Source organism: Acomys russatus, chromosome 3 (assembly GCF_903995435.1).
Source record: "Acomys russatus chromosome 3, mAcoRus1.1, whole genome shotgun sequence".
NCBI lineage: Eukaryota > Metazoa > Chordata > Mammalia > Rodentia > Muridae > Acomys > Acomys russatus.
This window is the reverse complement of record NC_067139.1, coordinates 51,902,471-51,922,829: the sequence shown is the minus strand read 5'-3', so window position 1 is coordinate 51,922,829 and position 20,359 is coordinate 51,902,471. Positions and strand designations below refer to the sequence as shown.

At 44.8% G+C, this 20,359-nt stretch overlaps 2 protein-coding genes across 3 annotated transcripts in view; one reads left to right on the top strand and one right to left on the bottom strand.

Annotated features, from left to right (window-relative positions):
• Ube2e1 (ubiquitin conjugating enzyme E2 E1) overlaps window positions 1-8,366 on the top strand; it is a 47,362-nt gene extending 38,996 nt beyond the window's left edge. Inside the window, exons 4-6 of the mRNA XM_051140307.1 lie at window positions 6,128-6,260; window positions 6,941-7,088; window positions 7,886-8,366. Coding sequence (XP_050996264.1) covers window positions 6,128-6,260; window positions 6,941-7,088; window positions 7,886-7,983 — 379 coding nt within the window. The 3' untranslated portion in view covers window positions 7,984-8,366. The remainder of the gene's footprint in view (window positions 1-6,127; window positions 6,261-6,940; window positions 7,089-7,885) is intronic.
• Window positions 8,367-10,770: 2,404 nt separating this feature from the next.
• On the bottom strand, window positions 10,771-16,603 carry Nkiras1 (NFKB inhibitor interacting Ras like 1). Of its 2 annotated transcripts, XM_051140298.1 has the most exons (4): window positions 16,481-16,603; window positions 15,020-15,101; window positions 14,860-14,935; window positions 10,771-11,076 (listed from the first exon to the last, which is right to left on the bottom strand). In XM_051140298.1, exons 1-4 carry the CDS (start codon window positions 16,572-16,574, stop codon window positions 10,834-10,836), a joined length of 495 nt encoding a protein of 164 aa, XP_050996255.1. In that variant the 5' UTR covers window positions 16,575-16,603; the 3' UTR covers window positions 10,771-10,833. The 2 variants fall into 2 exon arrangements, with proteins under 2 accessions (XP_050996255.1, XP_050996247.1); XM_051140290.1 differs by having other exon boundaries at window positions 14,860-15,101.
• Between the last annotated feature and the right edge of the window lie 3,756 nt (window positions 16,604-20,359).

Genomic DNA, 20,359 nt, shown 5'->3' with positions numbered 1-20,359 from the left:
CATCCCTGACCTCTGCCTGCCAGATACTAGCAGCTCCCTCCTTCCCAGATGTAACAATCCAGAAATGACTTCAATGTGAGCCAAGACTTCGGCTTAGCCTCTGGCTACCATCAATGCCCTAAGACTTATTTTGAAATGGGACTGGGTGGAGTGTTATGTGTTAATGGTGTGTTTCATATAACCATCTTGCTTGCTATCTTAAAACTTGTATAAAGAAAGTACTTCTATAAAGGAGCTAGCCAATTGGCAGTCTTGGCAACCTCTTGCCCCTAGGGGTGGATGCTGATTCTTTGCTGGGGGGATCTGTTTTGAAACATGTTAGCTCCCTTGGATTCCAGTGCTCTTTGCTCTACTCTCACTTCCTGCTAATGTCTACCTGCCTGCTTCTAGCTCAGCTCTCAATGCCCTCTTCCCAATCCCCACAGCCCCAATGTCTTTTTAAGCAGAGAGAAAAGATAAGAAAGTCTTTAGAATTATACCTAAAATGACTGGGCGCAGTGACCTACACCAGCAGTCTCAGCTCTCAGGTGGAGGAGGAAAGGTTGTAAATTGAGACTGACCTGGGCTGTATGAAACCCTACCTCAAAGATAAAGCCTGAAGAATTATACCAGAAATAGGGCTTTGTGTGTCTGAAGCAAAGGTGCTATCTCCTAATAAAAATGTAAAGTTGATAGCTAGAAGTACAGTTTTCAAAAATGAAGTGTACCCCCTCTGCTTCGGGGTTTCTCATTGGAAATCTGGGGTGTAATTGGTTGACTGTTGACATAGAAGAGCTGCAGAGTGGCTGGGGTGGGGGGGGAGTAAAGAGGACTCACAAAACCGATTTTAAAACAAAAGCTTAGATTTTTGTGGAAAATTTTTACTGGAAATTTTTAGGTCAATCCAGAAAGCACATCAGATTCTACCAGGATAGCTCTAATAGCGTGTTGTTGACAGTCTATTTCTAGGCTTGTAGTTTAAATGACTTGAACTCATCTGGGCTGTTTAAATGTTCTTAAGCAACATGTCTTGGGCAGAAGTTACTGCCAGTAGCAGTTTCAGGAACTGTACTCAGCAGTATATCTTACTGAGGTGAGCATGAGACATGTACCTGGCTGGGGTCACAGGAAAAGCTGCTGGTGGACTGAGTGGAGATGGCTGCTTGGCAGTCAACAGACATGGTTACACTGGCAGAATTGTGCTGTGAAGCAATTTCTACTTCTGATGAATTTGACAAGAAACAACCAGCTTTTTTTTTTTTTTTTTTCTCCCTTGTACAAGAGTTTTATTATTCGCTGGGCGTGGTGGCCCACGCCTTTAATCCCAGCACTCGGGAGGCAGAGGTAGGCGGATCCCTGTGAGTTCAGGGCCAGCCTGGTTTACAAAGCGAGTCCAGGACAGCCAAGGCTACACAGAGAGACCCTGTCTCAAAAATTAAAAAAAAAAAAAAAGAGCTTTATTATTATACTTTCACTTTGAACCATGTTTTGGTTGCAAAGAAGCTTTAAGTGTCTGTTTAAGAAAACTCAGAAAGTGGGGCTGGAGAGGTAGCTTATTGAGCAAGAGCACTTGCTGCTCCTCAGAGGACCCGAGTTCAGTTCACAACCACCTATAACTGCAGCTCCAGAAGATCACACCTTGTGGCTTCCACTGGCACCAGCACACATGCACACATAAATAATGAGTCTTTTTTTAAATGAAAAAACTCTGGAAGGCAAAGCCATGGTCCCTCTGGGTTTCATACAGAGTCCAATTTTAGCAGGTTCATATTCCTAACGCCAGGGAAATGGCTCAGTTTATAAAGTGCTAGCTAGCCCCACAGGCATGAGAAACTGACTTTGATCACCAGAACCCTCATAAAATACTGGCCACGATGAGGTGGAAACAGGTGGATTTGTGGGGGCTTGCTAGCACCAGGATAAAATGCTGGGGGTAGCAGCACACATGTGTAACCCAGCACTTGAGAGGGCAGGGCAGAGACAGCTAGATTCCAGAGTTCTCTTGCCCTCTGGCCTAGCTGAGTAAGTGCTCCTGCAAAGGCAGATGGGGTAGATTTAAGTACTGTGTTCTATTTCTCAGGTCAGAACTGTGACCATTCAGATTGGTGACAGTTGAGTTTCTTACCATGGAAACCAGAGTACTTGCTGTGAATGCAAGAGACAGTGCTGGGGTTGTGACAATGCAGTCTCACCTCATGGGAAGAGAAGGCAAAGGAATCTTGAGTTCAGAGTCGGCCAAGCTACTCAGTTAGTTTGAGCTGCCTTGGGTCTCGAGAAGAGGATGGGGCAGAAGGCCAGTAGACGTAAACTTAGCTTACCTGAGTATAAACCTGCTGCTCAGCCATTTTTGCAAGAAATGGAAGGGTAGCTGGATGTGGTGATGCATATCTGTCCTGCTAGCACTTGGAGACTTTGGTGGGAGAATGACCAGGGAGTGTGAGGTCAGCCTAGACGAACCTTTCAGAAGGAGAAGGGGCTGGAGGGAGCCATGAGCAGCCCTTTTCCTTGGGAAGCAGCAGGTACATGACCCACCTTTAGTCTTCCATTTTGAAGTACAGCTGAATCGTTAGCAGTTGTTTTCATAACAACTCTGTTTATATTGAGTCCCTTCATTTATAATTCTCCTTCTCTACACCTTTTTCTAAATTTATAAAGGATCAGTCTTGATTTGGATTTCTAGTTGTGTCATGGGTGATAAGCTATAGGGTCCAGGCTCAGCTTCCAGTGACCGGTACTTGTGTCCACGTGTGAACTCCTACTGAAGAGGAAGCAGGAGTCCTTGTGGGCTCTAGAGTGTCCTTTACATACCCCGTCAGCTTGGTCTGCCAAAGATGCTAAAGACCGTTTAGCTCCATGCTTTGTTTTCATGTTGAGTGGCGTTGAGACCCATCAGTTGTAGTATAGAGTCTGTATATTGCTAAGCCTTGGTTTTCAAGAGGCCATGTCACTTTTAGGGTCTTGACCCTCTTGTTTCTTTCTAGCTTAGCCTCTTAGCATTATCAAGTTAGATATTTAAAAAGATATAGCTCCTGATGGTTAGTTTTTCATTTTTTTTGTTTGGTGTATGACTTTAACCTCAGCACTCTGGAGGCAGAGGTCAAGGACAGCCTGGTCCACATGTTTGTGAAAAGTCGGTGTGTCCACTGTGAAGGTTCTGTGGATTGGGCACAGGTCATCAGGCCTGGCCACAAACACCTTTACCTGCTAAACCATCTTGCCAGCCTGACAACAAATATTTTTAGGTGGCAATTTGGGATAATGTTGATTGAACTTTAAATGCCTTAGCTATCCTCCATCAGTTTGGGACACTTGGGAAATCCAAGACCTAAGTGCTAGCAGTTTAGTGTGCTGAGGAACCATTTCTTAGTCTCCAGACAGCTGTCTTGTTGCACTGTCCTCATGTGGCAGGTAAAAAGCTAGTGTTCTAGTAGTGAGGTCTGTTTTAGAAGGACATAACCTCACACATAATGGCATCCACCTTCTCCGCCTGACTCTCCCCACGGGTCCAATCTCCTAGCTACCATCCCACTAGAAGTTACGAGGGGACACAAACATCCTAACTTTTGATGACTGAGAACCCAATCTGTTCTCAGGATATGAAGCAGTAAAAGTCTTTTTACCGGAGGGTCAAGCATCTTCCTAGGGAGAGTGCTAGATGAGATCTCCATTGGAGGCTGCCGAGGGCTCAGCAGTAAGAGCACTTGATTCTCTTCCAGAGGATCCAGTCACTTTCCAACACCCATGTCAAGTAGCTAACAACACATGAAACTCCAGCTCCCAGGGATCCCATGCCTTCTTCTAACCTCAGGCCCATGCCTTCTTCTAACCTCAGGAGTGCCTACACACACACACACACACACACACACACACACACACACACACACACACACGTATATATAAATATAAATAAATACTTTTTTTAGTCTTGCAGCCCACTTTGTAAAAATTGTATCAGTTCTGTGTACAAATAGGAATTTACTTCCTTAATAAATGACTGACTTTTATACTCATATCCAATGGAAAACAAGTCTCCAGCTCAGGCTAGCCTCTTGCCTTAGGCTAAGCAGAGGTTATAGTCCACCACCCCAGGCTTTGAGTCCTTGGGGATGCCCATCACTGAAAGGTTTTAAAGGCTGTACTGTCTGAGCCAGTTATCACTGATTTTAGTGAAGCCTGGGACCTAGTCAGATTTTCCTCAGTTACTTTACTTCCTGAGTGCTGCTGAGTGACAAGAGTTTGAGCTAGCTTGGCACCCTGCTTCAGGTCCACAGTGAGTGTCCAGGCTCATGTCAGAGCTCTTGTTACATGTGGCAATCCCATGGTCAGGCCCATCCATATTTTACAATCCCAGTGTCATGTTTTCTTCCCTACTTGTTCTCTTTTATAAATTTACTCTCTTCCTGTTACTTTCTTCTTTCTCTCATCCTAACTTTCTATCTTAAGGGGCGGGGGGGAGTCTGTGGTTAGGTTTATAATCACAAGTGGCCTTTTATTCCCTCTCCTCCCCATTTAATCACTGTCCAATCACCCGGAAGAGTAAAACCTGCTTTGAATCAGATAACGAAAGGGTTTGGACAGTTGTCTTGTTCAGCCACCAGACGACGGCTGTCTAACCCTCTGCCCAGTGTGGGAGCATTCGGTGTGTTTGAGCAAATCTGGTGTATGGTTAAAAAGAGCAGCTTAGCAGTTTTGAGCCAGGTGATGGTGACACGCTCCTTTGGTTTCAGCACTTAGGAGGCAGAGGCAGGTTCCAGGCCTATCTAGTCTACAGAACAGAGCTCCAGCCAGGACTACACAGAGAAACCTTGTCCTTGGCAGGGAGAGAGGGGATAGTTTTGTCTGTTCCATTGACATTTGCTTGCATGCAGAGCAGACAATTTCCCAATTCTTGTCCTTGCCATAGTATTTTTCTTACTGATAGGAGCAGGTAGGTGTATTACACTCTTCACAGGACTTAGAGTTGCAAGGCAAGCTTTTCCCACTTTTGTTAAGGTAGTTAAATACAAAGCACTGTGGAAACCAATGCAATGTTTTAGAAGGATGCCATAGACAGTATAACCAAATATATTTAACAAGAATGGGGGTTTGGCTTAACACTGAAGTGAAACAGATTACACACTTAACATTCCCCTCTCTTACTCATTAATTCATAAAGTAAAATGTATAGTCACCAAGTTGGAATTACAGATGAACCAGCATTTATGGGGAACTGAGTCAGGAGAATTGTGGCTTCCAAGCTAGCCTGAGCTACTCTGTCTCAGGGGACCAGAAGTGGAGAGGCATACAAATTTATTAGCTAAAGCAATAGTGTGTGTGCCTGTGCATGTCCATGTGGAATCTGAAAGTCAATGTTGCGTGCTTTTATCTCAGTCTGGAGTTCACCAGCCCCACTAGGGTCCAAACTCTGCCAAGCACTTAGTTAGGGCAAAGATTATGGAAATGGACAGAGCACAAAGATGCCAGTCTAAAGTCAGAAAATGAGACTCTTGGCACTTAAAATGGCTACAAGACATGATACAACTCTGAGAAAACTTGTTGGTGAATAAAAAATGAGGACACAGTCATCCCTAGGTATGATTGAGGAGGTTGTTTTAATGTAGGTAAAAGCGAGAGAATAGACAGAGACATCTGGAAGAGTCCAGACTGAGTGGGGAGAACTAGAAGAAAGAGGCAGGCAAGTAGACCAAGAGAGGAGCCATGGACCCAGAGGCCAAAAGAGAAACCAGGAGCTAAGAGTGTACATAGATCAAGAGAGCTATAGCCAGAGTAGCTGAGCTGTATAAGAGAAGCTGGGAAAGGGGAAGGAAGGGACCGGAAGTCCTGCCCCTGGAAGAGAGGTGTTTCAGGAAGGGCAGGATGAGAAGTGCTGAGAGGAGCCACAGGTGCTGAGTGGGACTTGTCCCATTGTCTTCCTTTAATTGGTGTTTGACCTTACATTTGAGTGGAGTTAAATACCGTGGCTGTGGCTGGTGGGCTTAGAATGGACCTGATGGTCTTCTGTCTTGGCTGATAGATGACGAGTTTATACCACACACTCTTTATGACGAGAACCCAGACATTAAACCAAAATGATGAGAGGGAGGGTTTTTCTTTTTCTGTTCTGAGATAATGTCACCACCTCTTTATCTGATGATATATCGTTTCACAGTGCTGGTCCCAAAGGTGACAACATCTATGAGTGGAGATCAACCATTCTCGGGCCTCCAGGGTCTGTGTATGAAGGCGGTGTATTCTTCCTTGACATCACTTTTACACCAGAATACCCTTTTAAGCCTCCAAAGGTAAGAAATCACCTGTGTAGTCTCAGATTTAACAGTTCTTTAAAGAGACATTGAGGTTTTTAAAATGTAGCCCCCAAAGCTAGATTCTTCCCATGTATGTGCCTCTGTATCCATCTACTCCACTTTAGTAAAGTCTATGATTTAGGATAGTCTAGACTGATGTTTGGGTCAGGAAAGAGCTCAGCTTCTTGAGTGGAGGTTTACTAGTTTTAAGGTTGGGGTTGGGTGGGTTCCTCAATTGGCAACAGGCATTTCTAGGGTAAGTTCTTAAAACTGTGCTATTTCTAGTCCAGCTTCTTAGATTTGGTGCTTACTCAGAAGCAGTGTATTACTACCAGCTAACACAAGAGGTCAGCAAACAACCAACTATTCCAACAGCAACATCGAGCCAGATGCAGTACCGTACATGTCATCCTACAGTTTGCATCAAAAGTTTACACACAGCTAGTCTGGGCTACATAGTACCAGGCTAGCCTGATCAAGAAAAGAAAAACCTTAAAAGAAGAAACATTGGACTTTGTTTGCCTTTGGCACTGGGTGTTGCCTTGAAATGAAAGGAGGTGATATGAGCCCTGTGACCTTGCAGTTAGGGCATCTACCAGCTAGCTCATGAATTAGTCAGCTGAAATGTTGCAAAAAGTCTCTACTTGAATGCTGCTTGATAATTATCTTATTTTTAGGTTACATTTCGTACGAGAATTTATCACTGTAATATTAATAGCCAAGGAGTTATTTGCTTGGACATATTGAAAGACAACTGGAGCCCAGCACTAACCATCTCGAAAGTCCTCCTCTCTATCTGCTCACTCCTTACAGACTGCAACCCTGGTAAGGCTCATAACCGAGGGCACGTCTTTTTTGAGACCTGGTTTTTGTAGACTAGGCTGGCCTGTCTCTGCCTCCCAAGCGGTGGGATTTAAAGGCACGCACCACCATGCCCGGCCCTTCCTTCCTTCCTGGCCCCCCAGACAGGGTTTCTCTGTATAGCCTTGGCTAACCTAGACTTATTTTGTAGGTCAGGCTGGCCTCAAACTCACATTGATCCACCTGCCTCTGCCTCCAAAGTGCCAGGATTAAAGGTGTGTGCCACCACACCAGTTCCTTAATGGAAAAAGTACTTGTTTCCCACATAAACTAAGACCCAAGTTTTCAAAGGACGTTTTAATCTAGAGGTTAACCTACCAGTCGAAAGACGCAACCACTTTACTCTTCTGTGCTGAGCAAGAAGGCTGGCTGGTGGCCCTGCTGCCTATTTTACAGGGTCCACTGAGCACCTGCCCACAGCCAGTGCTCACTGTTCAAAGTGGTATTTTTCTGCCAAGTACTTGATTACAGAATTGTAATCTTATTGGGACTAATTGTTTTTTAAATAAAAAGCAATGGTTTTTTTTTTTTTTCCTGTTTAAACATACAGATTTAATTAGGCATTCCACACTTAATTGGAGGTCTGGGTTTTGACCTTTTCTAGGCATACAGAATACAATAGTGCCAATTGCACCAGCCACAGAGACTTCCCAGCATATGAGTGTTTCAGACGTGGGCATGGCTATATTTATTTGTTGTGTGTTTATATTCAAAGTGTCTGATTTTCCTTCTCCGAAGTAATCTGTATGTTTTTCTTCCAGCTGACCCTCTGGTGGGAAGTATTGCCACTCAGTATATGACCAACAGAGCAGAACACGACAGAATGGCCAGACAGTGGACCAAGAGATATGCTACATAAACTGGGCTTTCACAGTTCTTACCTTGTCTGTCACAGAAGGAGCTGCTTATGGTTTTGAAAGGGTGGGGGGTGGGAGTTGGTAAAGAGTAGGGTATTTCTATAACAGATATTATTCAGTCTTACTTCCCAGGATTTTGTTGTAACTTAAGGTATCTTGCTACAGTAGACAAATTGGTAATAGCGACTTTTAGAGCTGTCAGTTTGCAAAATTAGTTGACTTTTAGTACAAGAAGCAGGAATGTATGTGTAGACACTTGGGTTCCATTGATTGTAGTCTACTGTAATTTCCCAATCAGCTTAAATTGGTATAGGTTACACACATGGCCATTTATGTAAAATCCTATTTTCTGGTTTGAAAAAAGATTGGAGTTTGTTTATCCTTCTTAGAAGGAAACAATGATATTTACATTTGCAAAAATTGTTACCTCATATATATAAAACAGACACCTGGCTACAAGACACCATGTAGGAAACGAGTAGTTAATGTATTTTATTTTATATGCAAATTACTTTTAGGGTTGAATCAAGATTTGTGGAAACCTGTAGTGAAATACCTTAAGCTGTTAACTGTAAGCGTGGACTAGGAACTGCTCAGTGGATTGGTTGTTTTAGACTTATGTCTGCATTTGTTACTGTGCTAATAAACAATATTAAGAACAACTCCTGAGCCTGCTTTTTCATTTCCTTTGCTTCTAAAGCAGGTTAAGGAATACATACTACTTACATATGGCAGGACTGGTGCTTACACAACAGATCCGGAGATACAGTCTGCGCCAGCTAAGCTTCAAAGATAAACTCCACTGCCCACTTTCTGATTTGCAGCTACAGTGGCAGCAGCAGCAGGGTGCTCCACCCTGCAGGGCACTGCACACTTCCCAGACTCACACAGGTAAAAGTTGAACATGGCAGCACACACACCTTCATCTCAGGGTAGGTGGAGGCCAGTTTGAGTTTGAGACTAGGCTAGACTACATGAAACCCTGTTTCAAAAAAAAAAAAAGGGAAAAGTGACCCAGGACATGCTCACTATAGCATTTAAAAAACATGGTAACTAATGCCATGTGCATTAAAATCACAAAATCTAAATGCAGTCAAGAGGGAAAATAAAACAAACTGCAAGCAATGCCTGGAAGAAATAACAGAAAGAAAAATACCTCAAAGGGCAGGCCTGAGGAGTGGCGTAATATATGAGTGACAAAAAAAAAGCTCATTATTTTATCTTTTTAAATAATTGGCCAAGACTGGGCTTTAGTCCCAGTTGAGTAAGGCTTGAGTTCTAACCAGCTAGGGTTAGATAGTAAGAGCCTGTCTTTAAAGGGGATGGAGGGCAAACCTGGTGGCTGTAATCCTAATATTCAGGGTGTCTGGGGCACAAGGATTGAAGTTCAAAGGGTAAAAAGGCTAATGACACATGTGCTTGAAGCCTTCGGGTCCTTCTGCCATACCACTGACAAAAAAGCAAAGAGCAACAACGCCAATGTGCGGTATCGTGCTGTCCACAGTGGTCCTTGGCTCTAACTCACTCGGCTGAGCCTGCCACAGTTGAAAGGACTGCATTGAAGACTGTACTGTACTGAATACATCCTTTACTAGAGTTTGCTTTTCAGGTAAATGGTTAAAGTTGGCATATAGTCAAAACCACCAAGCAGCTTATTCCCTAGTTCTTGGTATAGTACTGTCAAGATTTTTTAAATAAAATGATGCACGTTGCTCAGATCTTGCCAAGATCTTCCATAAATTAAATTAACACATTCAGTTAGAAGAAAAGGGGTGCCTTCCTGTCCTTTAGCCTACCCGTCGTGAGCAAGGCCTAGCTTACAGAATAAAAATGGGGCTCTGAATACAAGCCCACACTCATCGAACCTTAAGTTCCATTACATTTAATAATAAAAACCACAGCTTCTGTTCTATTCAGCAAAGCCCTCATGAAATAAGAATGCACACATCACACAGATCCAAATTGTTACTGGTACAATTTAGGTGCACAACACAACTGTCAAGTTTTATAATCTTAGATATTAATACAATAACCCACACTTTTTATATCTTGCCAAGATCTTCCATAAACTCAGTTAAATATTTAAGACTAATGGTAGCAGTATTTCTGACATTTCATTTTTTATTTATATATTTATAATATTAGATGAATAACCTTTAAACATATTTTAGATTTTTTTTGCACATGAGTGGTCTTCCCTGCGTGTATATATGAGCACTGTGTGCATGCGGTGCCTGAAGCCAACAGAGGATTTTGGATCCTTTGGGATCAATTATAGGTGGTTGTGAACCAATTAGGTAGGTGCTAGGAATTGACCCTGGGTCTTCTGCAAAGGCATCAATCTTAACTACTGAGCAATCTCTCCAGCCTGATTAATCAACCTTTTAAAGACAAAGTTGTGGGCTTGTCAAGATGACTCAGGGAGGAAGGTACTTGCCGGGCGAGCCCAGCCACCTGAGGTCAGCCCCGGGAACTCATGCACAGATGGAAGGAGAGAGCTGACTCCATATACACATCACATGTGCACAGTAATAAATTCTGCTTCCACTAAGGCAAGAAAGTTACAATAAATATGATAGTTCCTGACAGGCTGGAAGGGTTCCCATGGCACACTGCATACGCTCCAAAATTTATTTTACTGTTATTGACAAGTGAAGCATAAACAACAAAGGTGTTGACTTCAGAACAAGTTTCAAATAAAGACAAATATGTGCAACAGTAATAAACTAGCTCAATAACTTAAGTAAAACATAAAGTGCATTAAATTACCACTTAGGGGTTCTATGAGGCCCAGACATGGTTTGGTGAAGGGCCCTACCTTGTGCCATGCTACAGATATTTCAAGGCTTTACTCAGTTTTCAGAATTAGAGTTCCCTTTGTTTTTCCTCCCGGGCAAAGGGAAGCTGGATTTGCTCTGAGGCTGGGATAGCTTGCTGGCTAGTAAAGTAAAGGGCTCAATCAGTGTCCTCCGATCTGTCACTGTCACCTCCCACAGTTTCACTTTCTCACTTTTTGCCCACTGCTGTGCCACTTCAGCATCCACTTGTCTCTGCTCAGAAAGGTCGATTTTGTTTCCCAACACAACAATTGCCACCTGGAAGGGAAGGATGAGAAGACGTCACTAGTACACCGTCAGAACCGTTTACGTGCAAAATGGATAAATAACAATTGCTCTTCCATTTAGCAAACTGCTTTATTTAAATGACATGAGGTGATGAAAGCCAGTAATCTTGGTGGCTCTAGAGTTTAGGAGGAAGACTCAAGACCAGCCTAGGCAGCTGAGACCCTGTCAAAACCAAGTAGACAACTTAACTAGCAAGCAGGAGGCCCTAGTACTACACTGGCAGGAGCACCCTCTGATGGGAGAGAAATGGGACAAGGCGTCACCTACTTCTTTCTCCTGAGGCATTTTATATTTTAATTAACTGCTGGTTAACTGACTTGGAAATTCCCATCTAGTCTAGGACAGTGGCTTACCATGACTACATTGTTTCCATGTGAGGACACTGCAGAGCTGAGAGTGCTATACCTCGAGTTTTACTTCTGTCCCCAAACAGTGCCTACTAAACATCCTCCAAGTTATACCCCAAGAGGAACAGTTTACCCCAAATGCAAGAAAATCATGCATTTAACTACTCAACAGGCAGTCTTCGACATGACTAGACCACAGCACAGAACCACACTGCCAAAGCCCAAGAGGAATGACAAGGAGACAGCTGCAAGCTTCAGATGGTAAGGAGGCCTGTGGATGAGGCAGGAGAGCAGTCCTTCCTAGCAGAGACTGTACCACAGCTGTGCCCTGGCCTTTCCAGAAGGCCTGACTCTGGGTACTCCTCCCGTTATCACCGATTCCTGAGAGGAGGCAGTGAAGTTGAGGTATGAAATTTCTCCGGCTAGAGAGATGGCTCAGAGGTTAAGAGCACTGGCTGCTCTTCCAAAGGTCCTAAGTTCAATTCCCAGCAACCACATGGTGCCTCACAACCACCTATAATGAGATATGCTGTCTGCACACATGCAGGCAGGACATTGTATAAATAATAAATATCTTTTTAAGAAATGGCATGTAGCTCCTCAATGACGCTCCATCAGAATCTGTCTCGGGTAGGGTTTCTATTGCTGTGATACGACACTGACCAAAACCAGCTCGGGGAGAAAAGGTGTATTTCAGCTTACAGGTCATGGTCCATTGCTGAGGGAAGTCAGAATAGGAGCTGAAAGGCAGTGGAGTACTGCTTACTTGCTTGCTCCCCACGACTTGCTCAGTCCGCTTTCCAAAAGCATCCAACTTTCACTGCCCATTATGAGCTGGGCCCTCCCACATTCATCATCAATCAAGAAAATGACCCTATAGGCCAATCTGATGGGGGCACTTTCTTGAGGTTACCCCTTCCCAAATGAGTCCAGCTTGTGTCAAGTTACCATAAAATGCACCAGCACAGGGGCTAAAATCTTGTACAGAAGGCTAGTGCCCCTGGTCCAACATACCTACCTTTGATCCCAGCACATGCTGGTGCCTGTCACATACTAACTGCACGGTCACCCCGCCTCTCCTGCAGTCCTAGTTTCTTAACGAGTTCACTTCCTCCTCATGTAGTGCTGCTTCCATAACTACTGGAATCATAATCACTGGTGTCCCAGCTTTGACTTTCCTCCTGACCCTCCCATGGTTGTTCCCCGGACCTTTGTGAACTATTTTCATTTCAAGCAGCCCACACCAATCCTATCCTCCTCCTGTGCCTAACTGCAGCCATTTCTACCATCACTGGGATGCACCTTCAGGCTTTGCTACCTCTAGCTGCTGTCTAGCTCACACCCAAAGTCCCCCATCCAGCCCAGAGTGTTTTCATTACCGTTGTATCCTAGCTATACTACCATAGTATGGCAAACCCTGTGTGAAATCTCACTCTTAACCCTACTTGGCGGGGGATGGGGAGGGTTGTCCCACTCCATAACCACCCATCTTCAGCTAGTATCCTCCAACAAGCTGCTGCATTACATTTTTTAGCCAGATGCCATCTCAGACCTTGGTCTTTCCAACTTCTTCCTCCAGCTGATAACCCTACGATTTTACAGGAAGCAAACAACAAACTGGAAGAGAACATCTTCCACCAAAGGCCATCTCAATAGCTCTAGAACCATCCGTCCTTTCTACCTGGACAAGGATGAGTGCCATTCCATCACTCCTTTCCACCTGTTATCTAAGCAAATGCTTTTAATGCCACGTCCTTCTCCAGCAAAACTATTCAAAGAGCTACCAGTTTATTTTCCTACTGTCCAATCAGGGCGCTTCTCATTGGTTCAGTAGTGTTTGGCCTAACCTCCATGTATTAAAGACCCATTAACTTTTTTTTTTTTTTTAAGATTTATTGATTATGTATACAGTGTTTTACCTGCATGTACACCTTCATGCTAGAAGAGGGCACCAGATCTCATTATAGATGGTTGTGAGCCACCATGTGGTTGCTGGGGATTGAACTCAGGACCTCCAGAAGAGCAGCCAGTGCTCTTAACCGCTGAGCCATCACTCCAACCCCCACCCACTAACTCTTAACCCCAGCCTTTCTGATACACCTGGAGAACTTGACAGTGGGCCACTGCCTACTCTCTGTAAGTGCTGACTTCACTTGCTTTCTGGACACCCTGACTTACCCCTGCTCACTGGCCTTCCTTCTTGCCTTGTTCTCTAAATGTCTCTTGTCAGCACAGTAGCCAAAATGACCACGTTAACGGCCAAGTGTGGTGGTGCATGCCTTTAGTCCCAGCACTCAGGAGGCAGAGGCAGGTGGATCTCTGAGTCAGGGTCAGCCTGGTCTACATAAAAAGTTATAGGCCAGCCAAGGCTACACATCCACTAAAAAGGAAATTTAAAATGTTCAACTTTGGGACTGGAAACATCACTAAGTGATGAGAGCACATACCACTCTCATAGAGGACATAGGCACATTGGTGGCTCATGGCTCTGGCCCCAGAAGACCTGATGCCCTCTTCTGGCCTCTACAGGCACCTGCACTCATGTGTATATAATTCCTTCACCTCCCCTCATATATATAATTAAAAATAAGGTAAGTCTTTACCATAACATTTTTTAAAAGATGGCAAATCAGACAGGTGCCTTTAATCCCAGCACTCGGGAGGCAGAGGCAGGTGGATCTATGAGAATTCTAGGCTAGCCTAGTCTACATAAAACGATATAGGTCAGCCAAAGCTATTACAGAAAAATCCAATCTCGAAAAACCAAAACAAACAAAAAACCCAAATATATAAAATATAAGACTCTGGGATGAGACAATCTAGCAGGGCTATTAACCAGGGTGCTATATGGCTCTGAGGTTGATGACTGAGCAGCTGAGTCAAAGTGGAGAGAAGATCTGTGATTAGAAGATTCCATACAAGCCAGGCATGGTGGCACACGCCTTTAATCACCAACACTCGGGAGGCAGAGGCAGGCGGATCCCTGTGAGTTTGAGGCCAGCCTGGTTTACAAAGCGAGTTCAGGACAGTCAAGGCTACACACAGAAACCCTGTCTTGAAAAAAAAAAAAAAAAAAAGATTCCAAGCAGAAGAAACTGGGAAATAGGTAAGAGCTGGTGACTACTTACTAAGCTTGTGCGGGTATGGTTTTTAGGTTGAAGGTGACCAGGGACATGTCCCACATAACTGAGCTAATGCAGGACCTGAGGTAGGGCACTAGGGAAGGCACCCTGTACAGAAGAAAACCAAGCAGGAGGCAGAAAGCCAGTTCCTTGCTAATGGGCTGAGCCAGTCCTGCGCACCATGGATGCAGAGGACTTGACGACTTTAATGTGTGAGCTACGCACAATGCACACTGATTCCAACAGGGTTAGACTGGGCACCTGGTCTCTAAAGAGCCACTTACCTCTTTTTTGTCTTTGAACTTATCAATTTCTTTCTTCAGAAGCTCCACTCTTTGAAAGGATTCAAGATTATTGACGCTGTATACAAGAACAAAACCATCAGCAAAGGAGAAATAATGCTTCGGCAGCTCCACGCCTTCCTGCAGGCCTCGGGTGTCGTACAGGTGGAGCTGTTCCTTTACCCCACGGTCCGTCTCCACTGAGGCCATGTATACGTCTTCCATTGTCTCACAGTCTTCCATTCCTACATTAAAAGGAACCATGGTCAGCTGGGCATGGTGGCTCACACCTTTAATCCCAGCACTGGGGGCGGGGGCGGGTGCAGAGACAGGTGAATTTCTATCAATTCCAGGCCAGGCAAGGCTACACAGTGAGATCTTTCTTTCTTTCTTTCTTTCTTTTTTTTTTTTTTTTTTTTTTTGGTTTTTCGAGACAGGGTTTCTATGTGTAGCCTTGACTATCCTGGACTCGCTTTGTAGACCAGGCTGGCCTCGAACTCACAGTGATCTGCCTGCCTCTGCCTCCCAAGTGCTGGGATTAAAGGCGTGTGCCACCACCGCCTGGCTGACACCTTATTTCAAAAAAAAGAACCAGGATCCATTGTTCCCTAGTTCCCTGTCCTTCCGAGGCTGGCTCTCTAGGTTTTCCATGTACCATATGTAATAATCACATTTCTTCAAAATTACTATCTTTTGGACCATCCCACCCTTGGTGATGTGAGTTCAATTCCTGGGACCCACTAACAAGTAGGACAGAACTCATGGCCTCCCTTTAAGGCAGCTAGGACTATATAGAGAAATTCTGTCTCAGAAAACCAAAGAAAAAAAGAAACAAAGGTCACCAAAATGATTAATAAAAGATAAAAATGTGCTGCCTGCCAGAAAGAAATAGTCTGAAGACCTGTATTTACAAATCTTACATAAACTTATATTCACTTTAACCTGTGTATCTTCCTCTTTATCAAAGTCATGACCTCATCAAAGCCAGAAACACCATCTTTTCACCTCTGCAGTTCCTGCACCACTGCAGAGCACCATCAATGCAGTATGATACAGAAATAGGAAATCGTTTACTCATCAAAGCAATAAATGAGATAATCCCAACTTATAAAACTAGGTCACACTGTAGCAAACAGCCATTTCTTCATTTTTAAACCTATAAAGCAGCATTATATATATAAAGGCTGGACGTGGTGGCACACACCCTTAATCCCAGCACTCAGGAGGCAGAGGCAGGTAGATCACTGTGAGTTCAAGGTCAGCCTGGTCTACAAGGTTGAATCTAGGACAGCCAAGGCTACACAGAGAAACCCTGTCTGGAAGAGAGAAAAAAAAAAGACGCTGCACTTCGAGAATGTCGTCATTTGACGTTACCACCTCAGAGACCCTACGGTTCCTAGCTCCCCTTTTGATGCAGATAAACAGTATCCCACTTAAAATTACTCATGTCTACCTGCCACTTACTTTCTGACCTGTTATATAATGTGTATGAAGCGCTGCTGAAATTCAACAAAACCTAATTTCCTGTTCCCTACCTATTCTCCTTTTATGCCAGTTAGCAAGAGCAACAAGCGTCTCCCACCAGGTCCAGAGTCTAGAGGGAAACTAAGAAAGCCAAGCTTACCAATAGTGTGATTCCCATAAAGGAGCTGCTCCAAAATCGCAGTTTTCCCAACTGACAGCAGCCCACAGACGACGACCTTGCAGCCTTTTCCCATTTTCTCGGACAGCACTGTGGAGAGAACAGAAGGACTTTAAAACTGGGCATGCTGAAATAAGTGCTTTCTTCCCCTTAAAGTTTAAGTTGAACCAGAATACAGGGGGAACCGCAATATTAAAAGGGTGATACAGGAGAAGGTCACTTTCCACACTGTTCCCCGGAGAGCAGCGTCACAACTAAATGGAGATGTGTGTAATCCCTGCCCTCAGAAGGCAGAGGAGGGTCTGCCTCAGCTACACACAGTGAACTGAAGACTACCATGGATATTGATATCTAGACCTGGCTGCGCCTGCCTATAATCCCGGCATTCTGGAATAGAAGAGTGCGGAGGCAGGAGGATTACCATGAATAAGGTACCATTTTCCTCAAAGTTCTTGTTTTTCCAGAAGAGACGTAGTTATTAAAGAAAACAAGAAGTCAGCCCGGTGTGGTGGCACATGCCTTTAATCCAGCACTTGGGAAGCAGAGGCAGGTGGATTTCTATGAGTGCAAGACCAGCCTGGTCTACAGCCAGGGCTGTTACACAGAGTAACCCTGCCTCAAAAAACCTAAAAACAAAAAAGAAGGAGGAGGAGGAAGAAGAGCAGGAGGAGAAGAAGAAGAAAAAGAAACAGCAGCAGCAGCAAACAAGTCAAATGCAGCTAGGCACAGTGGCACATACCTTTAGTGCCAGCACTTGGGAGGCAGGCAGAGACAGGCAGATCTCTGTGAATTCTAGGTCAGCCTGGTCTACAAAGGACAGCCAGGGTTGTTACACAGAGAAACCCTGGGGTGGAGGTGGGAGGGTCAAATGGTGGGGCTGGAGAGATGGCTCAGAGGTTAAACTGTTTTTCCAGAGGACCCAGATTCAATTTCCAACACATGCCAGGCATGGTGGCATAGCCTTTAATTCCAGCACTTGGGAGGTAAAACCATAGGAAATAGCTCCGTGGTTAAGAGCACTGGCTGCTCTTGCAGAGGACCTGAGTTCAATTCCCTACACCTACATCAGAGCCCCTGGGACTGGAGTTACAGAGAGTTGTGGACTGCCATGTGGCACTTGGAACAATAGTCTTCTAGAAGAGCAGACAGTACTCAAAACCAGTGAGCCATCTGTCCCGCTCCCCACCTTTCATAGAAATGGTCTCCCAAAGACACCCCCATTCTAGCCCTGGGACCCTTTGAGATGTTTCTTTCTTTCTTTCTTTCTTTTTGAGATGTTACTTTCAAAGGATTTTTCTAACTTGGTGGTGGTGGCAGACGGATCTCTTTGTGCTCAAGGCCAGCCAAGACTACAGAGACCCTGTCTCAACAAAACAAAACAAAAAAGATAGAGAAAAAAGATTTTTGCATATGTGACTGAATTAACCTTGAGATAACAGATCAAGACTGGGTGGTGATCTGATCACAAGTGTATTTATGAGAAAAGTTTTAAGAGGTCAGGGAACGACTGACTAGAAGGCGAAAGAAGCCAGGAGCCTAAGCATGCAGGGAGCCTCGGGCTGGTGCTCTTCCTGACACCATGATTTTCACCTACTGACACTCTTCTGCTCTACAAAGTATAGAATGATAGCTTTTAGTTGAGCCATTAAATGTATTGTAATGGCCGGGCAGTGGTGGCGCACGCCTTTAATCCCAGCACTTGGGAGGCAGAGGCAGGTGGATCGCTGTGAGTTCGAGGCCAGCCTGGTCTACAAAGCGAGTCTAGGATAGTCAAAGCTACACAGAGAAACCCTGTCTCAAAAAAACCAAACCAACCAACCAAAAAAACAAACAAAAATGTCTGGCAATGGAGGCCAGGTGAAGCAAGCACAACTCCTTCACTTGAGGGAAGAGCAGAGGGTCTGTGAAGGTTGCAGGCTAACCTTGTCCCCATACCAAGCTTCGCCCAGGGGTTCCCTGGCTCCCTAGGTTTGACTCTGCTTGCTGTTTTCTCTTGGCCCTGGTATGCTTCTGTCTTGTCACTTAGCCATTTGTCTCAGCCGTCCCTACCCCAGCTCAAATCCTGGAGGTTTGGTTTCTGATGCCCACGGCTCAGGAGTTAGAGCACTTGCTGCTCTAGCAGAGTACCGGGGCTCAGTTCCCTTGCACCTACTTTGAAGTTTACACCCATCTGTTCCAGGGGCTCCACTTACCTCAGTGGGTACTAGGTATGCATACGGCACACATACATACATGCGGGCACACATAAACTAAAATCTGTTCGTGGTTTTTTTTTTTTTTTTTTTTTTTTTTCCAAGACAGGGGTTTCTCTGTGTAGCCTTTGGCTGTCCTGGACTCGCTTTGTAGACCAGGCTGGTCTTGAACAGAGATCTGCCTTTGTGATGGGATTAAAGGTGTGGACCACCCTCCCACACACACCAGCTTAAAAAGAAAAAAAAATTTTTTTTGGTTTTTAGAGACAGGGTTTCTCTGTCTAGCTGTGTAACCATGGCTGTCTTGGACTTGCTTTGTAGACAAGGCTGGCCTTGAACTCACAGGTATCCACCTGCCTCTGCCTCCTGAGTGTTGGGATTAAAGGTGTGTGCCATCATTGCCCGGTTCAAAAAGAAATCTTTAGAAAAAAATGACAAGACTCTCCTAAACCGCTTATCCTGAGCACTCTGTCCTAATGTGCAAGCTCCACCAGATGTGCTTAAAAGAGAAAAAAAGTCGTGTGTCCCGTCCCCTCCCCCCATCCCTTCCCCCCCCCCCCCAACTTGGGCTCAGCTGAAGTAGGCCTCCCTCCTGGGACACTAGAATAACTGTCGCTCTACCACTCGACACCCCTTCGGTCCCTCGATGCGTTTCCTTTGCACTTGGCACCAGACTTAATACATAGCTTAGTATTAATGTTTTCTCCCAAGGGAGAACTTGCATGTGTGTGATTGCATCGCCAACAGCTGAGACTGCTTCGGCAAATACTAAAAGGTATTGAGAGACTGAGGCAAGGTTTCAAAAAAATCGGCTTAAAGGCCCGGGGAACACCTGCAGGGAGGGCCGGGCCGACCTAGCGGCCACATTCACTCCCTGTCCAAAAGAGATATGGCTACTAGGAAGGCCAGACTGGACCTTCAGCTAAAAATCCAAACGCGACACTCCCCTCAGCGAAGAGATGAACCAAGGAGATCAAAAGAGAGTTGGAGCCTTGGTGCTCTTGGCACGTGCTCTGCAGCCTGGCACCTTAGGACACTAGACCCCCCTCATGTATCTTTGCCGATAAGTACTTGGCAACTTCCCCACTTTAGGAACGCTAGAAGGGAAAAGGACCTATTTAAAGAAAAATCCACAAACCGGAGCAGGGGTCGCCTCCAAGGCCGGCTTGAGTTGTGATAAAGATCTTTCACCCTATTACCTCCTAGAGATTCTTGGGGTACTCGACACCGGCACAAAATATATACGTTGAATTTTAAAACAAGACAAGTTGAGGACTCTTAAAATGCTAAAGCTGTTACTCATTCTAAAAGAGGAACAGAGCCACTGATAAACATGATTCCCCCAACCTTGGTCCCCCCCCCCCCCCGCCCAAAAGCTTAGACTTTATTAAAACCTCTCGACTGTATGAAAAAAGAAAATTCTGGAGCTGCAGAAACTCCATTATTTCTCAATATAGAACGCAATGCAGAAAGTCAGCATTCTGGGCATTTTTTTCCTGGCACAGTTCTTGGCAAATGAAATTTGGTATTCCAAAACCAAAATAAAGCCTCCGAGTTCTGACGTTAGCACCTCCCGGCTCCCATCCACAGCAGGAAAAGGCCGAGGGGTACAGGCGCCAGAGTCCACCCACTCGGTCTGGTTCGCGCAGGTCCCGGGCTGGCCTCAAGG

What these genes read in the sequence shown, in the direction of transcription:
- Nkiras1 (XM_051140290.1), bottom strand. Translation starts at nt 16,574, where the DNA reads ATGGGAAAAGGCTGCAAGGTCGTCGTCTGTGGGCTGCTGTCAGTTGGG. An exon ending in TTATGGGAATCACACTATTG is followed by an intron (nt 15,102 to 16,480) that starts GTAAGCTTGGCT and finishes CTTTTAATGTAG; the next exon opens with GAATGGAAGACTGTGAGACA. An exon ending in AGTTCAAAGACAAAAAAGAG is followed by an intron (nt 11,077 to 14,859) that starts GTAAGTGGCTCT and finishes CTTCCCTTCCAG; the next exon opens with GTGGCAATTGTTGTGTTGGG.